The sequence below is a fragment of the Rhea pennata genome, chromosome Z, assembly GCF_028389875.1.
Source record: "Rhea pennata isolate bPtePen1 chromosome Z, bPtePen1.pri, whole genome shotgun sequence".
NCBI classification, from domain to species: Eukaryota; Metazoa; Chordata; class Aves; order Rheiformes; family Rheidae; genus Rhea; species Rhea pennata.
Window position 1 is genome coordinate 62,905,529 of NC_084702.1, and position 21,450 is coordinate 62,926,978.

A 21,450-nucleotide genomic window follows, 5' to 3' on the forward strand; every position below is an offset into this window, starting at 1 on the left:
AGTGCTGCTGTACAAAACATATGCAGCAATAGTTTTCTTATCATTTCTTGGAAAACAAGGAAATCTTGCGGTAAAGCAGATAGTACTTCCAAGCTGCTCACGTAGCTTTTTTTTTTTTTTTTTTTTTTGCCTAAAAGCAAACTTTAACCTGTCTTAGTAATAGCCAACTCATTGTGAGTAAGATTCGGCTTAATTTATGCTGAACAATAGACCTTCCCCTTCTCTCATTCCTTTCCCTGATCAGAAGGAAAAGCCATAATTACTTATTTTCATTAGTCTCTCCTTTTTCCATCACTACAAGTGGCACTTTTTTCCCCCTTCAAATAAGCCTGTAGTTATGCACAGACAAGACCAATTATGCCAAGCCTTCACATACTGCCAAAATAGATTAAAGTCTTAAAATGACTTTATAGCCAGGCATACATCACACCTAACACAGCGTTTTAACATTTTTTTTTTTACTCAGAGTTGAATATCTCTCTTTTTAATCTGTCATTCGATATATTAAATATTTTAGTAAAAATTTTACAGTAATAGCCTCTTTTCTGCTGAAAAATAACCAGATTGAGAGTTTCCTGCCAGTTAACATATTCATTTCCTCCATAAAACAAACTGCATGTAGCTTTATGACTCATAAGGTAGAACTTACAGCCTTTCTGTAGAAACCTCTAGTTCTAAATCGGTTAGAAGACATCTTGGGATATTTTGTAGATTTAGTGTTTTTTCAATGCTTAAAGGAAAAAGACTTCCTTAAACATAAATTTAGTGATTATTCCAACATAAGATGCTATATTTAGCTGATTCTTTTCCAGTTAAAGATACCAAAACTTAATCTGGGAAAAACAGCTTGAAGCTAGAATTTATTAGAGGTAAATAAACACTAAGATATCCTGCAGTAACCACTTAAGTAGAAAACTAAGAGAAAACGTGAAAATCAGTACAAAATACAGAAGATTTAAAAACAAGAGATGAAGGGGAGGAAGCAAGAAAGCCAGCAGAAGCCTACCTTTTTCAAAAGGTAGGCAAGTCAATAACATACACATATCAAGTATCTTCTCATCAAAAGGAAAACTGAGTCGAAGGTTAACTCAGGAGTCAGGATACAACAAGATGACTGAAATCTACTAACTACTTGCCAAATAGGAGGAACAGTACAAATAAAATCCAAAAATCAAACAAAGAGGAATAGAAAAGCAGTTCTGCTTCGTTTAACTTCAAGGAAGGACTTGGCAGATCCTGGCTCTGTTCAAGTACATTGTGCCCCAACTGTGTTCCCGGGGGCGGGGGGGAATAGTGAGCTGCTTGCACTGCTGGATGTTCTCACAGTGAAGATCTGCTTGTTTTAATAAACTGTTATGGGAGAACTAAGAACTAAAAAAGCTAATTCCTTTGCCTCACTTCTGATACATCCAATAGATAAAAGAAACAACAGCTGAAGTGAACCTTGACAGGTATAAATGCAGTACAGTAATTACTTCACAGCCTTTCAGAAGAATGGGATAATTTCATCCAGAGTAACTGAGATCATCCAGGTTTGAACACATGAATATATAAGAGGCAGCACTGCCAGGACACAAGGGGGACTTTGCACAGAAAGCTTTCTCATGCTAATGAGCTGTGGCCACTCCAAACATGTCCAGTGTTATATAGGATTGTCCTACAACACTTTGTTGAAAAGGAGATACAGCAGTTGACTGGCTTTTGAGTTCATTCTCACTGTGTTCTGGCAAGTTCTCAGAAATGAGAAATTCCCTTGTATTAACAGAATTTTTAAGGTATGGATTGAATACTGCTTTTTCATTGAGATCCAAGAGGTTTAAATCTTCCTTATTTTCTTCATTTTGATGTGAAGTATGTTGGGATTCATGTAAATCATCTTCGAGCTTCTCTATGGGTTGGATTTTCTTGGCTGGTATCAAAGTTGAAAGCATTTGACTTCTGAAATCTTGGTCACTAATCGCATAAGGCATGGATGATGAAAGATGCTTAGCAGCTTCATGCTCTTCATTATATTGTGTCTTTTTATCTCCATTAATCACGCCTTTTGTATTAATATCAGTACATTCTGAAACATGGTTTTCACAATTCATTAGTAGCGAGTCTTCAAGTTCTTCAGAAAAACAGGGTTCCAAAACACTTATATCTTCCAAGCCACCTATAGTTTTATCTTCAGATGTTACTCCCTTCAGGAATGAATTAGTCTGTCAGTACAAAGAGATCAAATTGAAAATAAACGTAAATAATGTATCAGAAGACTTACACATATACATATATGCATATATTTTCATATAAAAATATACGAAACTGCCTTTTGAGCTCATTTTGACTCTTCATTTTGAAAGTGCATTAATGAAGACCTGATGTGCATTTCAGCTGGAATGCAGCTATATTATGAAAGAGGTCTAAAAAGTATCAATGTTGTTCTGTTTCTTAAGCAGAAACAACTTATTATGAAAGTTTTTAATAAAGAATTTCAATGAAGGCTCAGAATCAAGCTGGACTTTTTGCATCTTTTACACTCTGACGAGGTATTTTTCAGATTAAATTTTACAATCCCATTCTCCAAAAATTACATGTTCTGTGGAATCCTGGTCACATCATTTCACTTAAATAAGTGTCAAAATTCACTAAGCAGCAAAACAACAGTGAAAAGATTGCTAAATCTGATTATATGTTCTGCAACCTATATCGTGAAGAAACAGGAACTATCAAGATGTGGCAATCAGTCAATAGACTCAACACCCTGAGAAATTATACTTCAGTGCATTTAACGAGTCATGTCCATCCACCACTAACTTTAAAGCATTCTTTATCCTTATCACACAAGAACAAAAATGGAACATAAATACACATTTTTCTACTAGCTTGAAAAACTAAGGATATTTTTTCTTTTATTTTAGTGTTATAAATTCAATACTTTTTGATATAGTCATAAAATAACTGTCAGAGATGCTTCCTTCTGTCTATTTGATCCCACTTTTAATGAACAAAATTGAGATTACCATAGATGCATCAAGCGGCCATTCGACTGCAATGCTCTCTGCAGGATTGGGTATGTCAGGCCAACAAACCCTTTTAAACCTGTAATTGAGATAGGAAATTTAGTCAATTGACAAAAGAAATGGTTCATATGTCAAAAAAGCCTAAATACTGTTAAAATACAAACTTTTACAAAGCAAGTATTTCCTACATTAACACAATCTTTTCCAGAAAAATTATTTCCCCTCATATCTCCTCCCCTCCCCCAAAAAATCAACAACTAAAAAATTTGGGCTAAAGAAAAATTGGAGAAAAATTGCTGATATGCTAAAGTCGACTTTCTGATTTAAAGGCTTACAGTTAAGTACTAACTCGTAACAGTAACTGTTTAGCCTAGAAGAGCACAAGATTAAATAACTCTATGTTAAAATTTGGCTGTATATGAAAGCTGTTGTGATCATGTTTCAGGATAGTTCTTCAGCAAAGAGGCACCTCAGTAAACTTTGCTTTACTGAAAGTGTTACTACTGTTACAGAAAACCAGAGCTGCACTGAGATCTTATGTCAGCAGCAGATAAATCATGCAAATTGAAACTATCTTATGACTTGGACGAAGCAGTGAACAGGAAACAACCTCCTGCTCAGATTAGGTATACACTTAAGCGTGAGTAAACCAGGCCATAGTAGGACATACTGCTGAATCACTTTGCAATTTGATCCAGACCAGAATATGAACACACAGCTGCATCTCAAATTATTCTCCAGGATCAAAGGAAATCAGAGAGAGTACGTGACACAGATGAAGATATAAGAGTTGGAAATGGCACGTATTACACTAACATTACCTGATGCTTCACATGATAAAAATCTTCTTTTTAATAGCTTAGAACCACCCCTCCAAAAAAGGCAAGATTAAATAAGTATCTTACTAAGCTTTAACCAAACAACCCAGGCAGTTCTCATGCTAGAGAAAATTATATTTTATAGCCTTAAAAATTTTCAAGCCCATCTTTAGGATGTTCTAACATTCTCATGCTCTGAGGAAGCACCCTGCTGGCAAGCGTCATCTGAGATAGTAGATAAAAGAATTAGGGATCACACACAGATATGGATCCATACCCATGGAACAAGTAAAACTCTTTCATGTGATGAAGTTTCTAGTTTTCTAATTTTGTGCACACAGTAGCACACACAGATGACATTAAAAAGTAGTATTAACATAGCTAAGGCAACCACTAAGTTACATGAAATGTATTTTAGTGATATAATAACAGATGTATTAAGACCATATGGGTAACTTTATTTTTGGCATTATTTAAACTGTGTACCCTCGACTTGATAGACCATGGAATTGCAAGTGGCATGAAACATTTTGTGTAAACAGTGACTTCAATCACAAGAACTCATCAGTTGTACCTATCCTCAAATAATTCAATTACTAAGCTGCCCTAGGAGAAATGGATTTACATATCATCTGCTTTTTTATTCAGATTTACTATACTTTCTAAAAATTAACATTTATGTTTGGACTATAGCATATAACTGCTGTTGCAAGTTAATCTGTATGCTTAGTCTTCACTTACTCAAATTGCTACATTTTCTTAACCTGACATTGGATTGAAACCCAACACAGAAGCGATTTACAAAAAATAAACTGCCTTTTACAAGTTAAAAGGTACTAGTAATAGTCAGTCTTAGAATGTATAAAACATACTCACACATGCTTTTTAAGAATACATGTTATCCAAAGGATTAATAAGAATAACATACTTAATCCAACTGGTATAGCAATAAAAATAATGTCTTCTTTATCTTTAAAGAAAAAAAACCAAAATAAACAGATGTTTATCATTTCCTCATGTATTCCATTATGAAGTTAGTTTTAAACATCTAAGTCATCTAATTAGCACAATCTTAAAAAGCTCTGCCCAAACTAACCAAAATTACTCAGGATGCTTTATGGTACTCATGTATCAAAACATGAGTATTTTGCATCCAACAAGTCACAGCTGCTGAGCCAGAAGAACAGTCTATGATGGAACACACACAGATGTATTATTTTCTTGAATTTACTTTATTTAATACAATCACACAATAACTCAGATTCAAGGACATCCAGAGGTCATCTTCATCAACTTTGTAATCAGATCAGATGGTTCAGTGTCATACTGAGCCAAGTTTTAAATAACACCAAGGATGAAAAGTCTACCACCTCTTTGGGCAGCTGATGTTCTAGTATCACCTAAAACTACTGTATAGACACACTTCTCCCTGTTGTTATAAATAAATAGTAAATTCAATGCAAGAGATAGATCAACTATAGTGTATGCATATTTAAAACTTAATGACTGAAACAGTGTGCAGATTTCAGAGCTGTTTTTCCATCACCTACCACAAGTAGGTGCCGATAGAGACCAGCCCTCAGCCTGGCATAATTTGTCTTACATTTGAGTAGCAAACTAGCAGTCTAAAAATACTCATATAAAAATACTCTCCATTTGTTACCCCTGAAACCTATTTTTAAAATAGTAATTACAAACATTGAATATTACTTACTGAATTTCAAGGTCTTGAACGTTTTTGGTTCTCCACTGGTTCCGCCAGCTTCATTGGTTGCCATGATATGGACTGTATATTGGGTATTTGCTTGTAAGGATTTCAGTCTGTATTGCAGAACATCAGGGTTCACTGTTTCATCTTTTTAGGAGTAGATTTATGTAAGCAAACACACAAAGTGTTTATCAAAAATAGTGTTGTATCACAGAATTGTAAACTTATTTAGCATCTTTCTATACTGATAGATGACAGGGTGCTTTACAGAATCTGAAATACAAAGCACTGCCAACAATCCTTTAAAATAAAACACTTAAATCATAAAGCAATGCTTATCAAGGCTACCTAACAGTTTAGGGCAGAAAACAAGCCGTCATGTATGTATTTTTTTAAATTCACAAAGATTTAAAATAGACAAAACAATCTCAGAAAATATATTTTATCCTTAAAAAGTGTTTTGAGAACTCAAGTCCTCAAGCTGCGGGACATAAGATCAGAAATTAAGATCTTAAAATAGTTGGCAAAGTTTATGATTCTGCATATCCTGAAACTGAACTGTATTTCCAAATATATGCAGTCAGGCACTGAACATCCTAAAGGATGCAAAGTATCAAACATTTGGACATCACCCCAATAAAGTCAGAGGCAGCTAGCTGAAAGCAACAGGATCCCCCCCAACATCCCAAGTTTCAAAATGCTTCTCTGAATAAGACAATGTTTGAAATACCTTCTCTATTACTGGAATTAGTATGATAGGTTTTACTGTTTAAATTATTTTAAGCAAGGCATATAATATATCTGCAAAGAAAATTAAAGATGTGTTCATATTATAAAATTACAGTCACTAAAACATTTTCTACTGCATTAAGTCAAAATCAGCTCACACCATCATTTAAGTCATTCATTCAAGAAACACTCAGGAAATAGATGTACAGCAATATACCCTGAGAGCAAACAAATTCAGTTTCTCTTAAATCAAGGCAAGAAAGATTAAGTTGTAGAGTTAAAAGGTCATCAATGAAGCCACCCTGGCACAAACTCAAAGACGAGACATGAGAATTCTCAGAAAAAACACCACTACAGTAGGGTTTTTCCATTTAGAACCAACTCCTTTGAGTTGCTAATTAAAAACTATATTACTCAAAAAGCTAATCTGAAGCCTTAAAATGGACAATCTGCTGTGTATGAGAAGCTTTGCTAAGTAAAATGGAGAAATCATTTTGTAGCAGCTGAGGCTGCATGTCTCAAGGATGACTGCACAAAGCAGCCTGAATCAAGTCACTTAGCAACTAATATAGCAAGGACGAGCACGCATACAGGACTAAACCTGACTGTCATAGCTTCCTCTTTTCAATTCAAAAATTACCAAGCCCTGGCTCTAATCTGCATGCCCAGAAGCAGCTGAAGATATGATAAGCTTTGATATTTTGAGATCTTCCAAAAAATTAAGATTGTTAGATGCCTGCTAACTCTGACATTTAAAATGAAGAAGGAAAAACTATTTCTGAAATGTTGAGTGATACAAAGTTTTTTTTTTTTTTTTTTTTTTAAATAAATTATAGAAGAACAAAGTTAGGTGACAGAAACGTGACAGAAACACTTTACATAAAAGATTCTGCTGAAATTTATGCCATGAAAGTTCTGAATAGAGAATTATACTACAACTGTGTGGATACCATTCCAAAGGCAGAAGAATAACAACATGCTATAAAAATTATTCAACCAGCCTCCAGAGTAAGAAAGCAATGCTAAGGACAGAACATTAAGCACATTTGGTAAGAGGAATCTAAAAAGCTACGTCAAAAGAAGCAATTTCTTGGCAGATTTTAGCTTCTTACATCATTTGCTATTTTGCTTTTATTAAAAAATTGACTGTAAGAACATGTTCACCAGAAAATTTCCACTATTCTGCTCCAGAAGCTGAGGACTTGGGAGAGGCATTCTTCTGAGGACATGAGCAGAATTTTTAAACTCACTAAATCCTCAAGAGCTTCATCATTTATGAATTCACACAGAATGCAGGTCTTTCCACTATATTCTAGCTCCACTAACTGCTCTATCTGTACCGTGATTCTTCCTATTAGGTTCAGAGGCATGTCATGAGAAGAGAAGAGATTTGGAGATGAAGAGACCAGTACTTGAATAAAAAAGGGAGAGCAATAAGTGCATGACAAGAAACATTGTCTAATTTGTCACAGTTCTAGATAATTGTTCTTCTACTATTAACAGAAAACAAGCTGCAAAAAGTCTCTTAAATACTTGCTTCTGCCTGCATCTGGGAAAGGGAAATGACAGTGCCATCATACACTTCCTAAATTTAATGCCTGAATCTTGGAGAGCCATTTGCAAATCTTTGCATCCCTTCAGCTACAGAAACAGAGAGGATGATGTGGATCACAGTCATTGCTGCACTACCACAGGTAATACAATGCTAATACAAAAAATTCACTAAGAGCAAGCACTGCTATACAAAATAAATCCAGAACAGTCGAAGAAATTGAACAAGAATATACAGGCAGTATTAAAAACCAGGACATTCACTAGCATGCCCCTGTCATTTAATTTAAATCTTAAAGATGTTTGGCTTGCCTAAAGGTTATGTAATTTTACTACCAGTACTTTCAGATAGGCATTTTTGGCATGTAATAACAAGATACGCTAGTAACTATAAATATTTTCAGAGAGCAAATTGTCACAATGCTGTTAAAAGCTGAGGTTTAATGTATACTTACTCAATTCTTTTCCTCCTTCAGGTTTATAAAATATTGTGTAGTTATCGATAAAGCCATTTCGTTTATCCTTTGAAATTTCCTTCCATTTAATTGTAATTTCATTTTTGCCTGGAATGCCCGTGTCAGCCACAGGTCCTTCTGACGGTTCTACACATAAGTATTACAAAGTAGAAAAACAAACCAAGTATGCGTCACAGTTTTATCTACCCGCATTACTTTGTGCATACCAGTATAGCATTAGCTACTGTAATTGTGTGTCTCAGTGTTCTGATATAATCCCTAACTTTTCTCACCTCTCTAATATGCAATTACCTCTGGTAGCACCCCCCCAGCTTCTATTTTGGTAACCGCATTAGAAAACCTTCAGGTAATTAGATTACCTCCCATCCTCAAAACAGCACAGAGAAGTTAAGAGGTAAAACATCCTTTAGTACTTACACCGGTCCCTATTAGCAGGAAAGCACTCAAAAGCAAGTTCTAGTTATGCTTGTAAATATGATTGCTTACTGTATACTCCATTACCCCCTTCTAGTAATTTATGCTGTTTAATGCTGCATGGTACTACCTATGTGCACACATATATAGACCTATACCTATATACACACACATTAGAATTTATACCTGGAATCTTAAATTTAGCTGTATAAAGTCAATGAATTCAATTACACTTCTACAAATAATGAACCCTTCCCTCCTCACAGAAAACACTGCCCAACTTGAAGCTTCATGGCTTTTTATGACTTTGCATATGCAGGACTGCACGTGTTTTTGTATTATATAATTTATCAAAAACAAGCACTTCCACTTTACTCTGTGAGCAGATTGCCTCATATATTAGTAACAAATATGGCCCAACTCAGCCATTGTATCACTAAAATCAACTATAATTATATAAAGATGTTACATAACTATATAGAGATACCACGTTTAAGTGATTATCAGTTCAAAAAGACTATGATTGCACCAAAATCCATAACAAATGCTTTATAAACAGCATATAATCTTCATGTCAAATATGTAGATTCAAACAGCACTGTACCCATACCAAGACATGTATTTTATTTACTAAACAACCCTGTAGAGCTGGTCTATGAACAGAAATCAGGAAAACTAACTCCCGCATTATTTAAATCATCTATTTCTCTCCTTCAGTAATGCCAGTACAGTTGTTCAAAGATAACACAGCTTAACAGATGTACTACAACACAGCTTTCACAGAATTAATATAGTTGTAAATACATACTTTTTTCCTGAATGTATGTTTGTATGGAATATGGAGCTCCTACTTTATTCCCATAGACAGGATACACTGAGATGTTATAGCATATAAATGGTTTAAAGGTTTCTGTAAAGAAAAAAGAAACAATATTCGCAATTCTTTGCATGAAATTCATGCAATGAAAGTTAAAAAAAATAAAAGCCCTGCAATTTCTTGCTAGATGGAGATGGTAAACAGTATATATTTGTCTTAAATGTTCACTACTACATTTAACACAATGAATTATTTGATAGTATTTCTAGGAGTGCTTGAATTCTGACTCACTAGAAATTATTTGAGTAAGTAATTATACTTCAGCCTTCTGTAGCTTCTATGTATGAAGCTACCTACTCATCTCTAACAGCTTCAGGTTTTGGAGGCAGTTTTTATTTTCAAAAATCCAGTATCCAGTGATAGATCAGTGGAATATCTTTAATTATCACATCATCTATCGGTTTTCACCTCTGCAAAAGAAAGTTTACATGCATCATATAAACATTTTAAAAGGCACAAGGGAGCTCCAGTTCTTAACTTTATGTTGAGCTTCCCACTGTGCAAATTACAGATCTACTTCTAACCAGCTCGACTCAAAAGTATAAGTCTACAAACAAGATCTCTGCACTGGAATTTTGTGCATTTCAAGACATAGTTCTGAAAACAATATTTCAAACTCTGAATGATCTGGCAGCTCAGTACTTAAAGAGCACACTCCTCCCTGCTTACAAGGGACGCTCTTCAGCTCAGGAAGGCCGTATCTGTGTCTTCACATCCAGTGGGATGGAGCCAGTGTAAAGGGTTTCCTAAACCCTTCCTTCCTTGAGTTCTGCAGCTGGTTCAGCAGGATAACAGCTATAAATAGAGCCGTGCACAATGTCTGCTCTCTGCTGCTTTTTCATTCCTTACAAATATTACAGTTCAGCCTCAATTATGAGGGGGCACCTGTTGCCCTAAAATAATTCCACAGAAAAATGCCAGAAACAGGCCTGAGCAAACAGTAAGGTCAAAGCAGCCTCTAAACATCAAGTCCGACTTATGTTCAGGGTAAACAAAGATCTCTGCCCATGATGCTTAGGAGCAAGGACTTTTAACTGAGAGTCTATAAATAGCATTTTATTCCTCACAGCAACTTGTTGGAATAGCATAGACCAACCTTCAGCATAAGCTCAGGACTTACTCATCTTAGTTCAAAGTCTAATCAACCGATCTTGAATTTTGTTTCAAGTAGATTTTGTTTTTACTTGTTTTACTGCAATAGAAACACTACTTACAGCAGTGTTGTCTGAGCCAGTAAAATGATTTTCACAGGCAAGCTAGACTGTCACCATTAACAAACCATATGCTCCTTTTCACTTTAGAAAATGCAGAATATTTACATTCTGAAGACTGAATTTTTTTTTCGTGACGTTGGACTCAAAAGATCCTTACAAGGACATGAATGACTTTCAAATTTAATAGATTTAATTTCACCAATGGCAAAACAAAGAAGAAATAATCCCAAACTCACTTTATGTCTATTAAACATTTTAACCACTCTTCTTGTTTGTAAAATAAATATCCAGATGTATGAAAAGTAGATGCTCTTTTATTTTATTAGCTAAAGATAACATGCAAGGGATATTCACATTGATATTAACATTCACCGTTTTCCCTTTGTACCTTTTTCTTGGCCTCTACACACTGTTCTAAAGTTAGGGTTTTTGTGGCAACTACGTGCACATGGCCAAATCATTGCTATTTAGAGAATTTTGCTATTAAAGTAGGCCTCAAAGGAAAAGGTGAGCAGATCCTCATCTATTTGTCCATGCATCTTACAGCTACGCAAACATCTAAGAAACATCTTTGGTCATATATACAAATCTTACTATGATATTCAACATGCCAGATTGACCAATTACTCCATTTATTTATTTTAAAGGAATATTTCCCTAAAATCCTCTTTCAGATTTCTTGCTCTAACGCATATGAAGACATATGCTCTTTCCCATCTTTGAATTCAGTTTTTTGGTTCCAGCTCTCTGCTAAAATAGTGCGTATCTGTCAGGCCTCCCTACTTGAAACTTCCTGCCAGAAAAATCAAGCCAAGTAAGTGCTTGAACATGAAAGCTGCTGCCTAATCTCACATAGAAACAAACACCAACTTGCATGGTGTGTGAAAATGAGACAGTTAAAATTGCTATTAAATTATATGTAGAGATTTCAATAGAATATTTAATACTGCTATTTTTAAAATGTTCTAAGAAAAATTGCAAGAGTTCAAATGCTTTAATATTAAAATTTATGCAATCTTGCAAATATCAATACTATTACACTTTATGTGCATATGAAACAATTTACAGTATTATGTTCTGGATCAGGATCAAAAGGGATCTCAAAGATGATATAATGGCAGGTGCGCAATTGCTGTTTATCTGGAAGCCAGTAGAAATTAGGTATCTTAATCCCCTTTACTCTTTTAAGCACATACTTTAAGTACGGAAATGATCAACCTGACCCAAAGTAGAGTAATAACACTTACTTTATTTTCAAAGTCAGCTTACTGTGACTTTGTTGTTTTTTCTGCTTTCCAGTCTACATATAAATACATGTACATCTGTACATTGTCATAGCTGTAATGGCTAAATTAACTTACTCTTGTTAGTTCTCCAGTTTGTAGAATTTGATATATATTGCCATGATCTATTAAAAAGATCTGTCTCCAGGTCCTCATACCACTCAACAACATATCTGGTCACTTCTGATTTAGAGGCCGTCCATTCCACAACTACTTCTTCATTTGCTGTATAGGTCCTCACTGTTTCAATAATCTGAGAAGCTAAAAATTTAACAGAAAACTTAACAAATTTACTCCGAGTAAAAACTTGCAGTAAGAAAACAACTCAGTGGTAGCAAACAGATTGTTTCATTAGAAGAGTATGAGGGCTTGCCAAGATAATAATAATAATAAAAAAAAAGCAGAGGTTGTAAAAGACTGCTTTACTTATATGTACATTCACATTTATGTAGTCAAACCTGTAAAAAAGAAAGGGAGAGGGGAGGGGAGGAGAGGGAAAAATTAATAAGACAATACACAAAGATTTACACATACAGAATCAAAGGTAAGTCTCTCTCATGACCCACTCCACACTTTTTTGGCTGCAAGTAGTGCAGATACAAAAAATTTGATTGAGACTTTAGAAAGCAACACAAAATCAGTAAATCAAACCAGCAAGTTCAGAGACAGTTAAGGAAAAGGCAACTGTTAAGCTGCGAAACTGAGGTGAATTAAGCCTCAGTTAAAACTCAACTTGGCAAAGCACTGGGAAAAAGAGATCAATGCAGAAAAAATATGTCACAATATGGAAAGAGATAGGAAGACTCTTAGTGTAGGATACAGAAGTGGATAGAGAAGTAGCCAGCAACCTCCAGGACAAGATGACATCATGTCTACACATCTAATTTTCTGATTAAATCAGAATGTGACTGAACAATCCCAGAGGGCCACTTACACTTTTCCCACGAAACACTGATCTAGAGGTGATTCAGTGTATCAAGCACAACCCCCCTTCTGGAGTGTAGGCAGGCAGCAGAATATTTCAGTGGAAGGTTAAGGGGGATACCAGAATTAAACTAAGAGCCAAAGAACATAACTAATGTGCTGCAGCAGATCAGCTCCCTGTCCCTGACACTGGGTAGAACTGGGTGTACTTCAGAAAAAATGTTTCTCTCAGCTTCTATTAATGCATCTTAAGGACTTCTACTAAACACTTCTTTGGTTATATGATACTTTTTAACACACTGTAATAATATCCTGTGGTATCAAATTTCATGAGCTAGTAGATAGGTGAAACAGAATTGGGTGGAACTGGGAGGTCCAAAATTAAAATAAAGAAATAAGCATATAAAAGAAATCCTAATAATATTGTTAGCTCTTTCCTATGTGTTAAAGCAGAAGTGCCCCCAACAATAATCTTCTATAAAGGAAGCATTATATCTGATAACAAATATGAGAATCAGAAAGATATTATACCAGAAACCTTAATTTCTCTTCTGTTTTGGGGTATGCTATTCAGTTTAATCTCTACAACTTTGAATGGATTAAATAAAGCAGAGAGATTTGATGTACCCCCAGTGCCAGAAGAATAAGAGACTACACATCTTTGTACAACCTCTCCTATTTATAGTTCTAGGACAAAAAAAATTCCTTAGCACAATTCTGTTTCCACTACAACTGAACTTCAGCAGATGTCAAAAAGATCATTTGACATATGAGAAAAGTACATCAAAACATTCAGAAATCTTACTTTTTTCATCAGTAGATGGAATCCTCAATGTAGCTTCAGGAGAATCTCCAGCAGAATTATAGGCAGTAACAGATACTATATATGCCTCTTCATTTAAAAGTAAAGTAAATTTCTTATCAGTAGTGATGTTCATCATTTTAAGAGCAGCACGGTTTTCTGGAAAATACTGTATTCTGTAGCCTAGAATTCTCCCAGGTGGTGGAAAGTGATTTAATAGCTATTAAAAAAGACCAGTAATCGGTGTTTCAGTGTCATTTATATGATCAAAAGTATATATACATATGTATATATATATATGGTATTCAATTTATCTGTATTAAAAATCTACATGCTACCAAGATAATTGGAGGGAAGGGAGAGAGGGAAGAAGGGAGGAAAATGTTTGGGTTTTGAAATACAAATGTATTCTAATTCACAGTAAGGCCATCATTCCGCTACTCAGTATAATCTCATCAGAAGATCTCACTACTTCATAATAGCAATTCTGTACACAACTGGAAAGCAAGTTTTATTTTCACCATGTCACGGATGCTATATATTCAATACTTTTTAGTTCTGCATTGTGCTCTAAAAATTATTTTATAACAAGAGAGTAAAAACCTCTTAAACTCCTAATAAAATAAGAAGTGATCTAACATAACACTGCCTGAAGAGACTAGAAAATTTCTCTAGTTGTTTTGCATTAGTTACTTAAAAATATAACTGTAACATAAGACCAAATATCTTTCAGTAATTTCAATACACAAATGTCCAGGTCAAACTTCAGTATGATTACAATATATCTATAAAAGTAAGGTACTTTCCTTCAGTCACATTTCAGGACAGTGAGCTGCAACAATTCCACTGAAGGAAAGGTTTAATAGTCAAATAGTGAGATTTGAAAGATGAAGTCTATGGTCACTCTACTAGAAAACTGAAGTGTGTTAAAACACAGCTTTGGTAAGCTGTATTACTTAAGAGCACTTGTAATGTTCAATCAGATTTTTCCAGTGATCTGGACACACTTGGATCTGCCTCTTCCACATCAGTTACAAAGCCTTACTCATCTACTGTTCAGTCAAAACACTTCTTGTTTTTCATTTAGTTCAGTGAGGTCATTTTTTGGTGGCAGCAAAACCTAAACATTTCAGACTTGCTTTTATGGACTACAACACTTAAATATTCAAATGCAACATCTTCTGCAAGACACCACTGTGACCAAATCACAAGGCATATATACCTTCCACATAAGATGTACAGATCTATTTCCAGCTGAGCGTGAAGATTCAATTACCCTCCACAAATCCACTTTTTCCAAGGGGGCTATTTAAAGACAAAAGAAAAAAAAAAGAAAGAAAAAAAAAGAAAAAAAAAGAAAGCCCTTATAATTTCTTTATTACTACAAAGATAGAGTAGTATGGTAAAAACAAAAGGCTTCAAAAATACAGTCCAAGAACAACTTATAAGTCTTTCCTTGTATTTATAATGTGGTGCACTTTTCCCTAGAAGCATTTACCTTGTAGCTTCCTTGTCCTTCTCAAAACCATCTTTCGTTCAGATTTTAGACACTGCATTATCCTCAAAAAAACATTCATTCCATCTCTTTCCTGACTGCCACTTTTTAAAAAAAAATCATAGATATTTTAGACTATTGAATTCTACAGGTAAAGACACTATCTTTTTAACTTTATGTGCAAAGTACCTTGATAGCACTGTATAAAATAATTTATCTTGTTGATTCTAGAATATACAGTAGACTAATATCTTGGTTCATTTTGAGGTAAATAGTGCTAGAAAGGGGAGTTGAGAAACAGTTTCAAGATATATATATACACAGACATGTTTGTGTGTATACATATACATGTGCATTACAAATAATATTTGATTTATGTAATATTTTCAAATGACGTAGTTCAAACGTTATAGCCATTTTTCATCAAATTTTTTTAGTATTGTAAACATTAGAGTTCTCTCTAAACTTGTGTACTTTTACCCAATACAGAAAAAACAGGTAAAAGATGGCATTTCCTTCTGCTTTATTTTTTTAAATTCCAGAGGGTATTTTCTAGCCTTAACTGGTAACTTAATTTCTCTACTTATATTTTATTACACATACTAACCACACACACTTTTGCTACAATACTGCGTAGTATATTTGTTTATTCTCCATCTACAGTCTCAGTTTTCCTGTCTTTTCTCTCTATTCATCCCTTTTCCTTAGCCCTACATTTTTTTTGTATTTAAATTTCCTTCAAACTCTCCTCCACTCATTCCTCTTGCCTTCCTTTCAGTTTTCCCTCTTCTATATTTAAACCAGGGGCAAATGTGTATTTTCTCTAAAGAAGAAAACTTTAAATGCTATAGACCATTAATATACTGAAAACAGTGTTTTCTGTTATTAGAGTCCTAAAACCCCAAAGTATACCCAAATAAAAATACATGAAATTTTTAGTGTACCTTCTTCTTCTGTGCTTGCCTTTTTCTCTCTGCTCCATTCACTCCAGAATTTTGATTTAACACTAACGCACTGAATGGCAACTGCATACTCTGTAGAATCCCACAGACCTGTGAGATTAAGCGATGCTATTTTCTCTTCAGAAGATAAGTTGACAGCAACAGTTTCCTACAAGCAAATATATGAACAAAAATAATTCACTGTAAAAAGAGGACACAGTAGATCTTTGACTTAATGTTCAAAAAAAACTTCAAAAGGATACATCTTTCATTTTTCCCACCTCACTCCTCCAAAACACAAACTTCCTTGCTCTGTATCTCATTTTTTCCTGTGTAACATCTTTATTCTTCCTGTAAAACTCTCATCTTTGAGAAACTTGAGCCTGAACTAGGCCAGGGCTGACTGACCTGCGGTTTGAACTGCACGCAGCTCATAAGCAGTTCTGGAGCAAGTTAGCTGGTGCAGAAGGTGTTGGAAAACTGTAATTCCAAGAGGTGGGAAGCAAACGGGTATTGCAAAAGGCAATATCATATTGCCCTGGATACAGCTCCATATCAGGGCAGTGGCATGCCTTGGGAAGCAGTGATAACCTATAGTTTGTGGCACTTGTGTTTTTCCTGAGATATACGGTATTGTAGCTCTTAGCCACATAACAGTGTGGTTGCAGGTATTCCCAGGGTTCATAAACTGAATTAAAATGTTAAGATCAAGGAAAATATCAGAAGTTCTAGTATTAAAACATATATATGTATGTATATATATTTAACCTAGAGAATGTATCCTTTCGACTGTGAACAACGACAAGAGTATGAGGAAATAATTAACGGAGTACCTTCTTTGAAGAGTAATGATAAAGTAATATCCTCATATAAAAAGGTCATCCATTCAACAACAACAACAACAAAAAAAAATCTCACTGATGGAAAGTTAAAGCAGATGGTTGTTTCAAAACAAAAGGTGAAAGATGACATGGAATGCAAAGTTGATGTCAATACAAACAGGAACTAGAAAGAGTTTAAGTGTTGATATACAAAAGGACTGAAAGTCCCTACAGCAACTTTAGCATCTTTTCCAAACTGCAAAAATTAATTTTTTGCATCTCCTCTTTCCTTTCAAGTTTCAAAAAGCTGAGAAGATGAGTCCTAAAATAAAACTCAAACTAGCTAAACTCTCCAATGTCAAAGGTAATTTTTAGAATAAGGGAGATTCTGTTCTTGAGAGCAACATTTGAGCAGTAACATGATGCTGGTGCCCAACAGAACCACAAACCTGTGATGGAGCCCTGGTCGTACCAGTTGAGCCTTCTGCTGAAAAGTGCACCAGACTAACAGTGCAACAAGCAGACAGCCACCACTTTAAAAAGGGGTATGGGAACTGCACTGCCTAATGAAAATTTTAGTTCATTCTGACATCAAGAAACTCACTGTCAGAAATAGAAAAATGGACCCAGAAGGATGAATTTGGGGGAGTAAAACACAGGTAGGTTTGCAAGCTATAATAAAAGTGGCTTCAGAATGGTCATTGATTTCCTGCAGAATCTAACATGGAATTGTAGAGACTCAGTCTATCTTTTACTTACTTGACTAAAGGCTGTAACCAATATGTAATTATAATCAGAAACTAAGTATATGCAAGTAGGTGATTTTTTTTTAATAATCCATAACAAACTATTTAGATTCTTTTGACAGAGTCAGAAAAACAGTCATTTGCTCAAACACATTTGTTTCACCTATCTGTGTTCAGAGACAGAACAGAGAAACAGCTACTAGATCAAGGTGATTTGAGGCTGTTGTCTCTGGTCACTGCCATTGGATTGACAAAGGATAAAACTACAAACTACGCTTGCCAAAGCTCTCACAGTTTCAGTGCATTTAGTTCCGTCTTTCTTGACCATTGTTAATAGTTTTTCTCTGAAAGGTCTGTAGGGAAAAAAACAGAATCCCTGAGGAAGATGATGGTTGTAAACTGTATAGTTTGATAATGGAAAAGCAGACGTATAATTTCTTACACAAGTGATAAACAGACAAAAAAATAATGCTGTCAGCTTGGCAAAAAATGTAAACATTTTCAATATTCAAGTAGTGATGCTTACATGCATATGGGATCAAAGGAAAACAGTGTCCTGACTCCAAAGGGAGAAGCATTTTGAAGTGATCTTTCAAATAAGAGAGTTCAGTCAGATATCCAGGGTGGACTATAGCAATCCTGCCCATCAGATCATCCAGGATATTAAATCCTGGATCTATGACTGATGTGTCATACCTACAGTACAGAAACTTAGCTGTAAGAACATGAGGAAGAAGCTAGTTAGAAACAGTTTTAGAATCAGAAACTTCTTCAAAGTTCTGAGGACTAGTACTAGTTACTCTGATGATTTCTTCTCTCCCAGAATTAAAAGTTTAATGTGCAAAATACTGAGGTAAAGATAGACATTGGAGCTTAATGAGCTTAGAAAAAGCCAAATCACCCGACCCATTCTTAAATTTGGAAGAAGAAAGAGTAAGACTCCAAATGAAATTGCTTCCGGAGCAAGAAGCATCAGAATAGGTCATTTGGACAGAACAAGCAGCAGAATACTAAACAACATTGTGTTTCTAGTATGCTCTTTTATTTAAGTTTCAGAAAAAAAACTCAGAAGAAAATAACTTCCCTTATTTTCTACATTATAAAATTGATACTTTAATTCACTTGAAAATTAGTGTACCATTACTTTATCTTGCAACTATTGTGGTTGACAGTAAATACTGTTTTCATCACCAAAATGTAACATGAAAATTCAAGTATTTCCAGATTCCTACTTCAGATCCATGAACCTTCCACAGAAATGTTCATAAGTATGGTATGTACCAAAACAGACACTGACCAAAAGGAAGTGATTAATTCATCCATAAACAATAATATTGTGTATACCTAGTAACTTTCCACTAAAATAACTAGATTACTAATTCCAATTAGTTCTTTCTTTTTTCTCATTAGCATTTTATAACATTACAAAAAGTTAGTTGGTCACAAATGAGCTAATGTTAGGTGAAAACTGTGCAGCTTACCGAAGAGTTTGAATACAAGTTTTTGTATCGAACCCGGCAGTTTAAGTCTTGAGAAGGTATAATCTTCTCAGGTTTTTTCCAGGTTACTGCAAGCAACTGCTTTATACCAGCAATTTTTTGTACTGTAAGTATTTCAGGAGGTTTAAACTTCTCTAGAATGGAGAAATGAGAGTATTAATATGAAAGAAAAAAGTTTCATATGAAAGCTTGGCCTATATAGGTTCCAAGAAGTTAAACTACTCTCCATATAACGTATTTTCTATTAGAGTATACACATCATAATTCATTTTATAGACACCAAATCTACATACGGGAAGTTATAAATAAGAGACATTACACACAACTAAGTTAACGGTAACGAACTCAAACACATGTGCACATTTTTCATCCATATAGGTCCTGAAGAACACTGAAGTCTCTTCTCAGGGAAATAAGCAGAAAAAAGCTGGAGCTGGGTACTTAACAGGCTTGAATGCAAGGACTAAAGGAGTGTAAGGTTGGAGAACTGTTAGAGTGCTGCAGCAAAAAGACTCAACTAAAGGGATTGTCTTTGCTTGTTCGCACCAGGTGTCAGATAACTGACTCTTCTTTAAGCTTCTTTACTACAACCAAAATTAACTTGCGTGATTATGTAGCTGTGCTGTGACACAGATACCTGTAAAACACTGAATAGCTGGATCCAACATATGAGATCCAAGTAGAAGCACAATATTACTATAATGCAGTTACATATGTTCCACACAGCATGGTTCAAGGAAAGTTTTCTAGCTTGAACTCATCCTAATTTCAGCCTTAGCATCAACATCTCACATGAGCCAGTTAAATCAAATAAAACTCCACAACTAGTCTCATGCATTGAAAAAAAAGTACTGAGTTGTGCATTATGTAGGGAAGAATAACTGAGTTGACCTTATCCCTACTCAGACCATAATCTTGGTAAACTACAGCAAAAATCAGAGGAAAACACAACAGAGCACAGAGAGAGAAGGAATAATAGATAAAATAGCATCAGTTCCAGAGACTGCAGGACAGGCAATTTTACATTCCTAATTAGAAAGTAAAATAGCAGAGTAAGCGATGGACAGTTCATCTGTTCATTTACAGCCATTCATATTCTGTCTTGATGTACAGTAACCCCCCAGAATATGCAAGAGAAGTCCACATAATAATTAGTCTGATAAATTTTTAGCACATGGTCTTTACCGACTATTAATAAAAATTCAGTAATTTATCAGTTACTTCAGACGTTAGCTGAAATATTGCTGTAGTTGGATGCTCCATATGACGACTATGGACCACTATTGTTTTTAATCACCTGTCTGTAATATCACAATAAGAACAGTTTTCTGAGAACTGTTATGGGTTCTAAACAGTTCAAAGAACTGCTAATGGAAACGCAATCAATCATTATCTAGTAAGAAACCTCTTTCACTTATATGTATATAATTTTTGCCTAAACTAGAAGCATCCAAATGTTGATGAAAAAACGAGAAGGATGAAATAGTTCATCCAATTATGAATAAGCTCAGTTTCAGATATTCAGTAATTTTAACTAACAATTAAATTAAACGGCATTTCAAAGCTAAACACAATTTCAAAAAAATTCAAAACTATTATATTAGAAAAAATTGTTTTTCATAATTTTCTCCTAAATAAGAACAACTACAACCACACAACTTTTTTTCAGCATCCTCAAAATCTACAAATTGCAGAAATGCTGTAGTGGGACTGGGGGCAGGAGAATTATGGAGAGTATAATCAGGTCAAACACTGCATTTTATCCCCAGTTAACTTTTTGAATCACCTATTTTTTCCAAAGCTATAGGAACACAATCTGATGAGGCTTCACCCAAAACATTTTCAGCTTTCACCTGAAAGCAAAAAGTACTGCCAAATGGAGTATTTGGGTAATAAAATGAACATGACTCATTTTTGCTCTGGCAGCTGGAGCCAATCATATTTGGGATAGTCACACTTTGTCGTCTTATCCTACAAAAAATAACGGAAAAGAAGAATTAGAAATCAGAGGATTTTCTTAGAATATCTGTTAGGTTACGGTTTAATTAGTAGTTACATATTTTGGGAGTTTAAAGATGTTATTTTAAAGCAATAAACATCTCCTTTGATGATATTTTGTGCAAACAAATACTGTGTCCAAAATGCACTTT

At 34.7% G+C, this 21,450-nt stretch overlaps 1 protein-coding gene across 1 annotated transcript in view; it reads right to left on the minus strand.

Moving 5' to 3' along the window:
- Positions 1-1,549: 1,549 nt before the first annotated feature.
- IL31RA (interleukin 31 receptor A) overlaps positions 1,550-21,450 on the minus strand; it is a 30,215-nt gene continuing 10,314 nt past the window's right edge. Inside the window, exons 6-17 of the mRNA XM_062599749.1 lie at positions 21,087-21,271; positions 19,283-19,434; positions 16,238-16,403; positions 15,021-15,103; positions 13,802-14,018; positions 12,151-12,333; positions 9,507-9,608; positions 8,264-8,410; positions 5,535-5,675; positions 4,697-4,790; positions 3,003-3,081; positions 1,550-2,201 (exon numbers count right to left, since the gene is read on the minus strand). Of these exons, the coding sequence (XP_062455733.1) occupies positions 1,608-2,201; positions 3,003-3,081; positions 4,697-4,790; positions 5,535-5,675; positions 8,264-8,410; positions 9,507-9,608; positions 12,151-12,333; positions 13,802-14,018; positions 15,021-15,103; positions 16,238-16,403; positions 19,283-19,434; positions 21,087-21,271 (2,143 nt within the window). The 3' untranslated portion in view covers positions 1,550-1,607. The remainder of the gene's footprint in view (positions 2,202-3,002; positions 3,082-4,696; positions 4,791-5,534; positions 5,676-8,263; positions 8,411-9,506; positions 9,609-12,150; positions 12,334-13,801; positions 14,019-15,020; positions 15,104-16,237; positions 16,404-19,282; positions 19,435-21,086; positions 21,272-21,450) is intronic.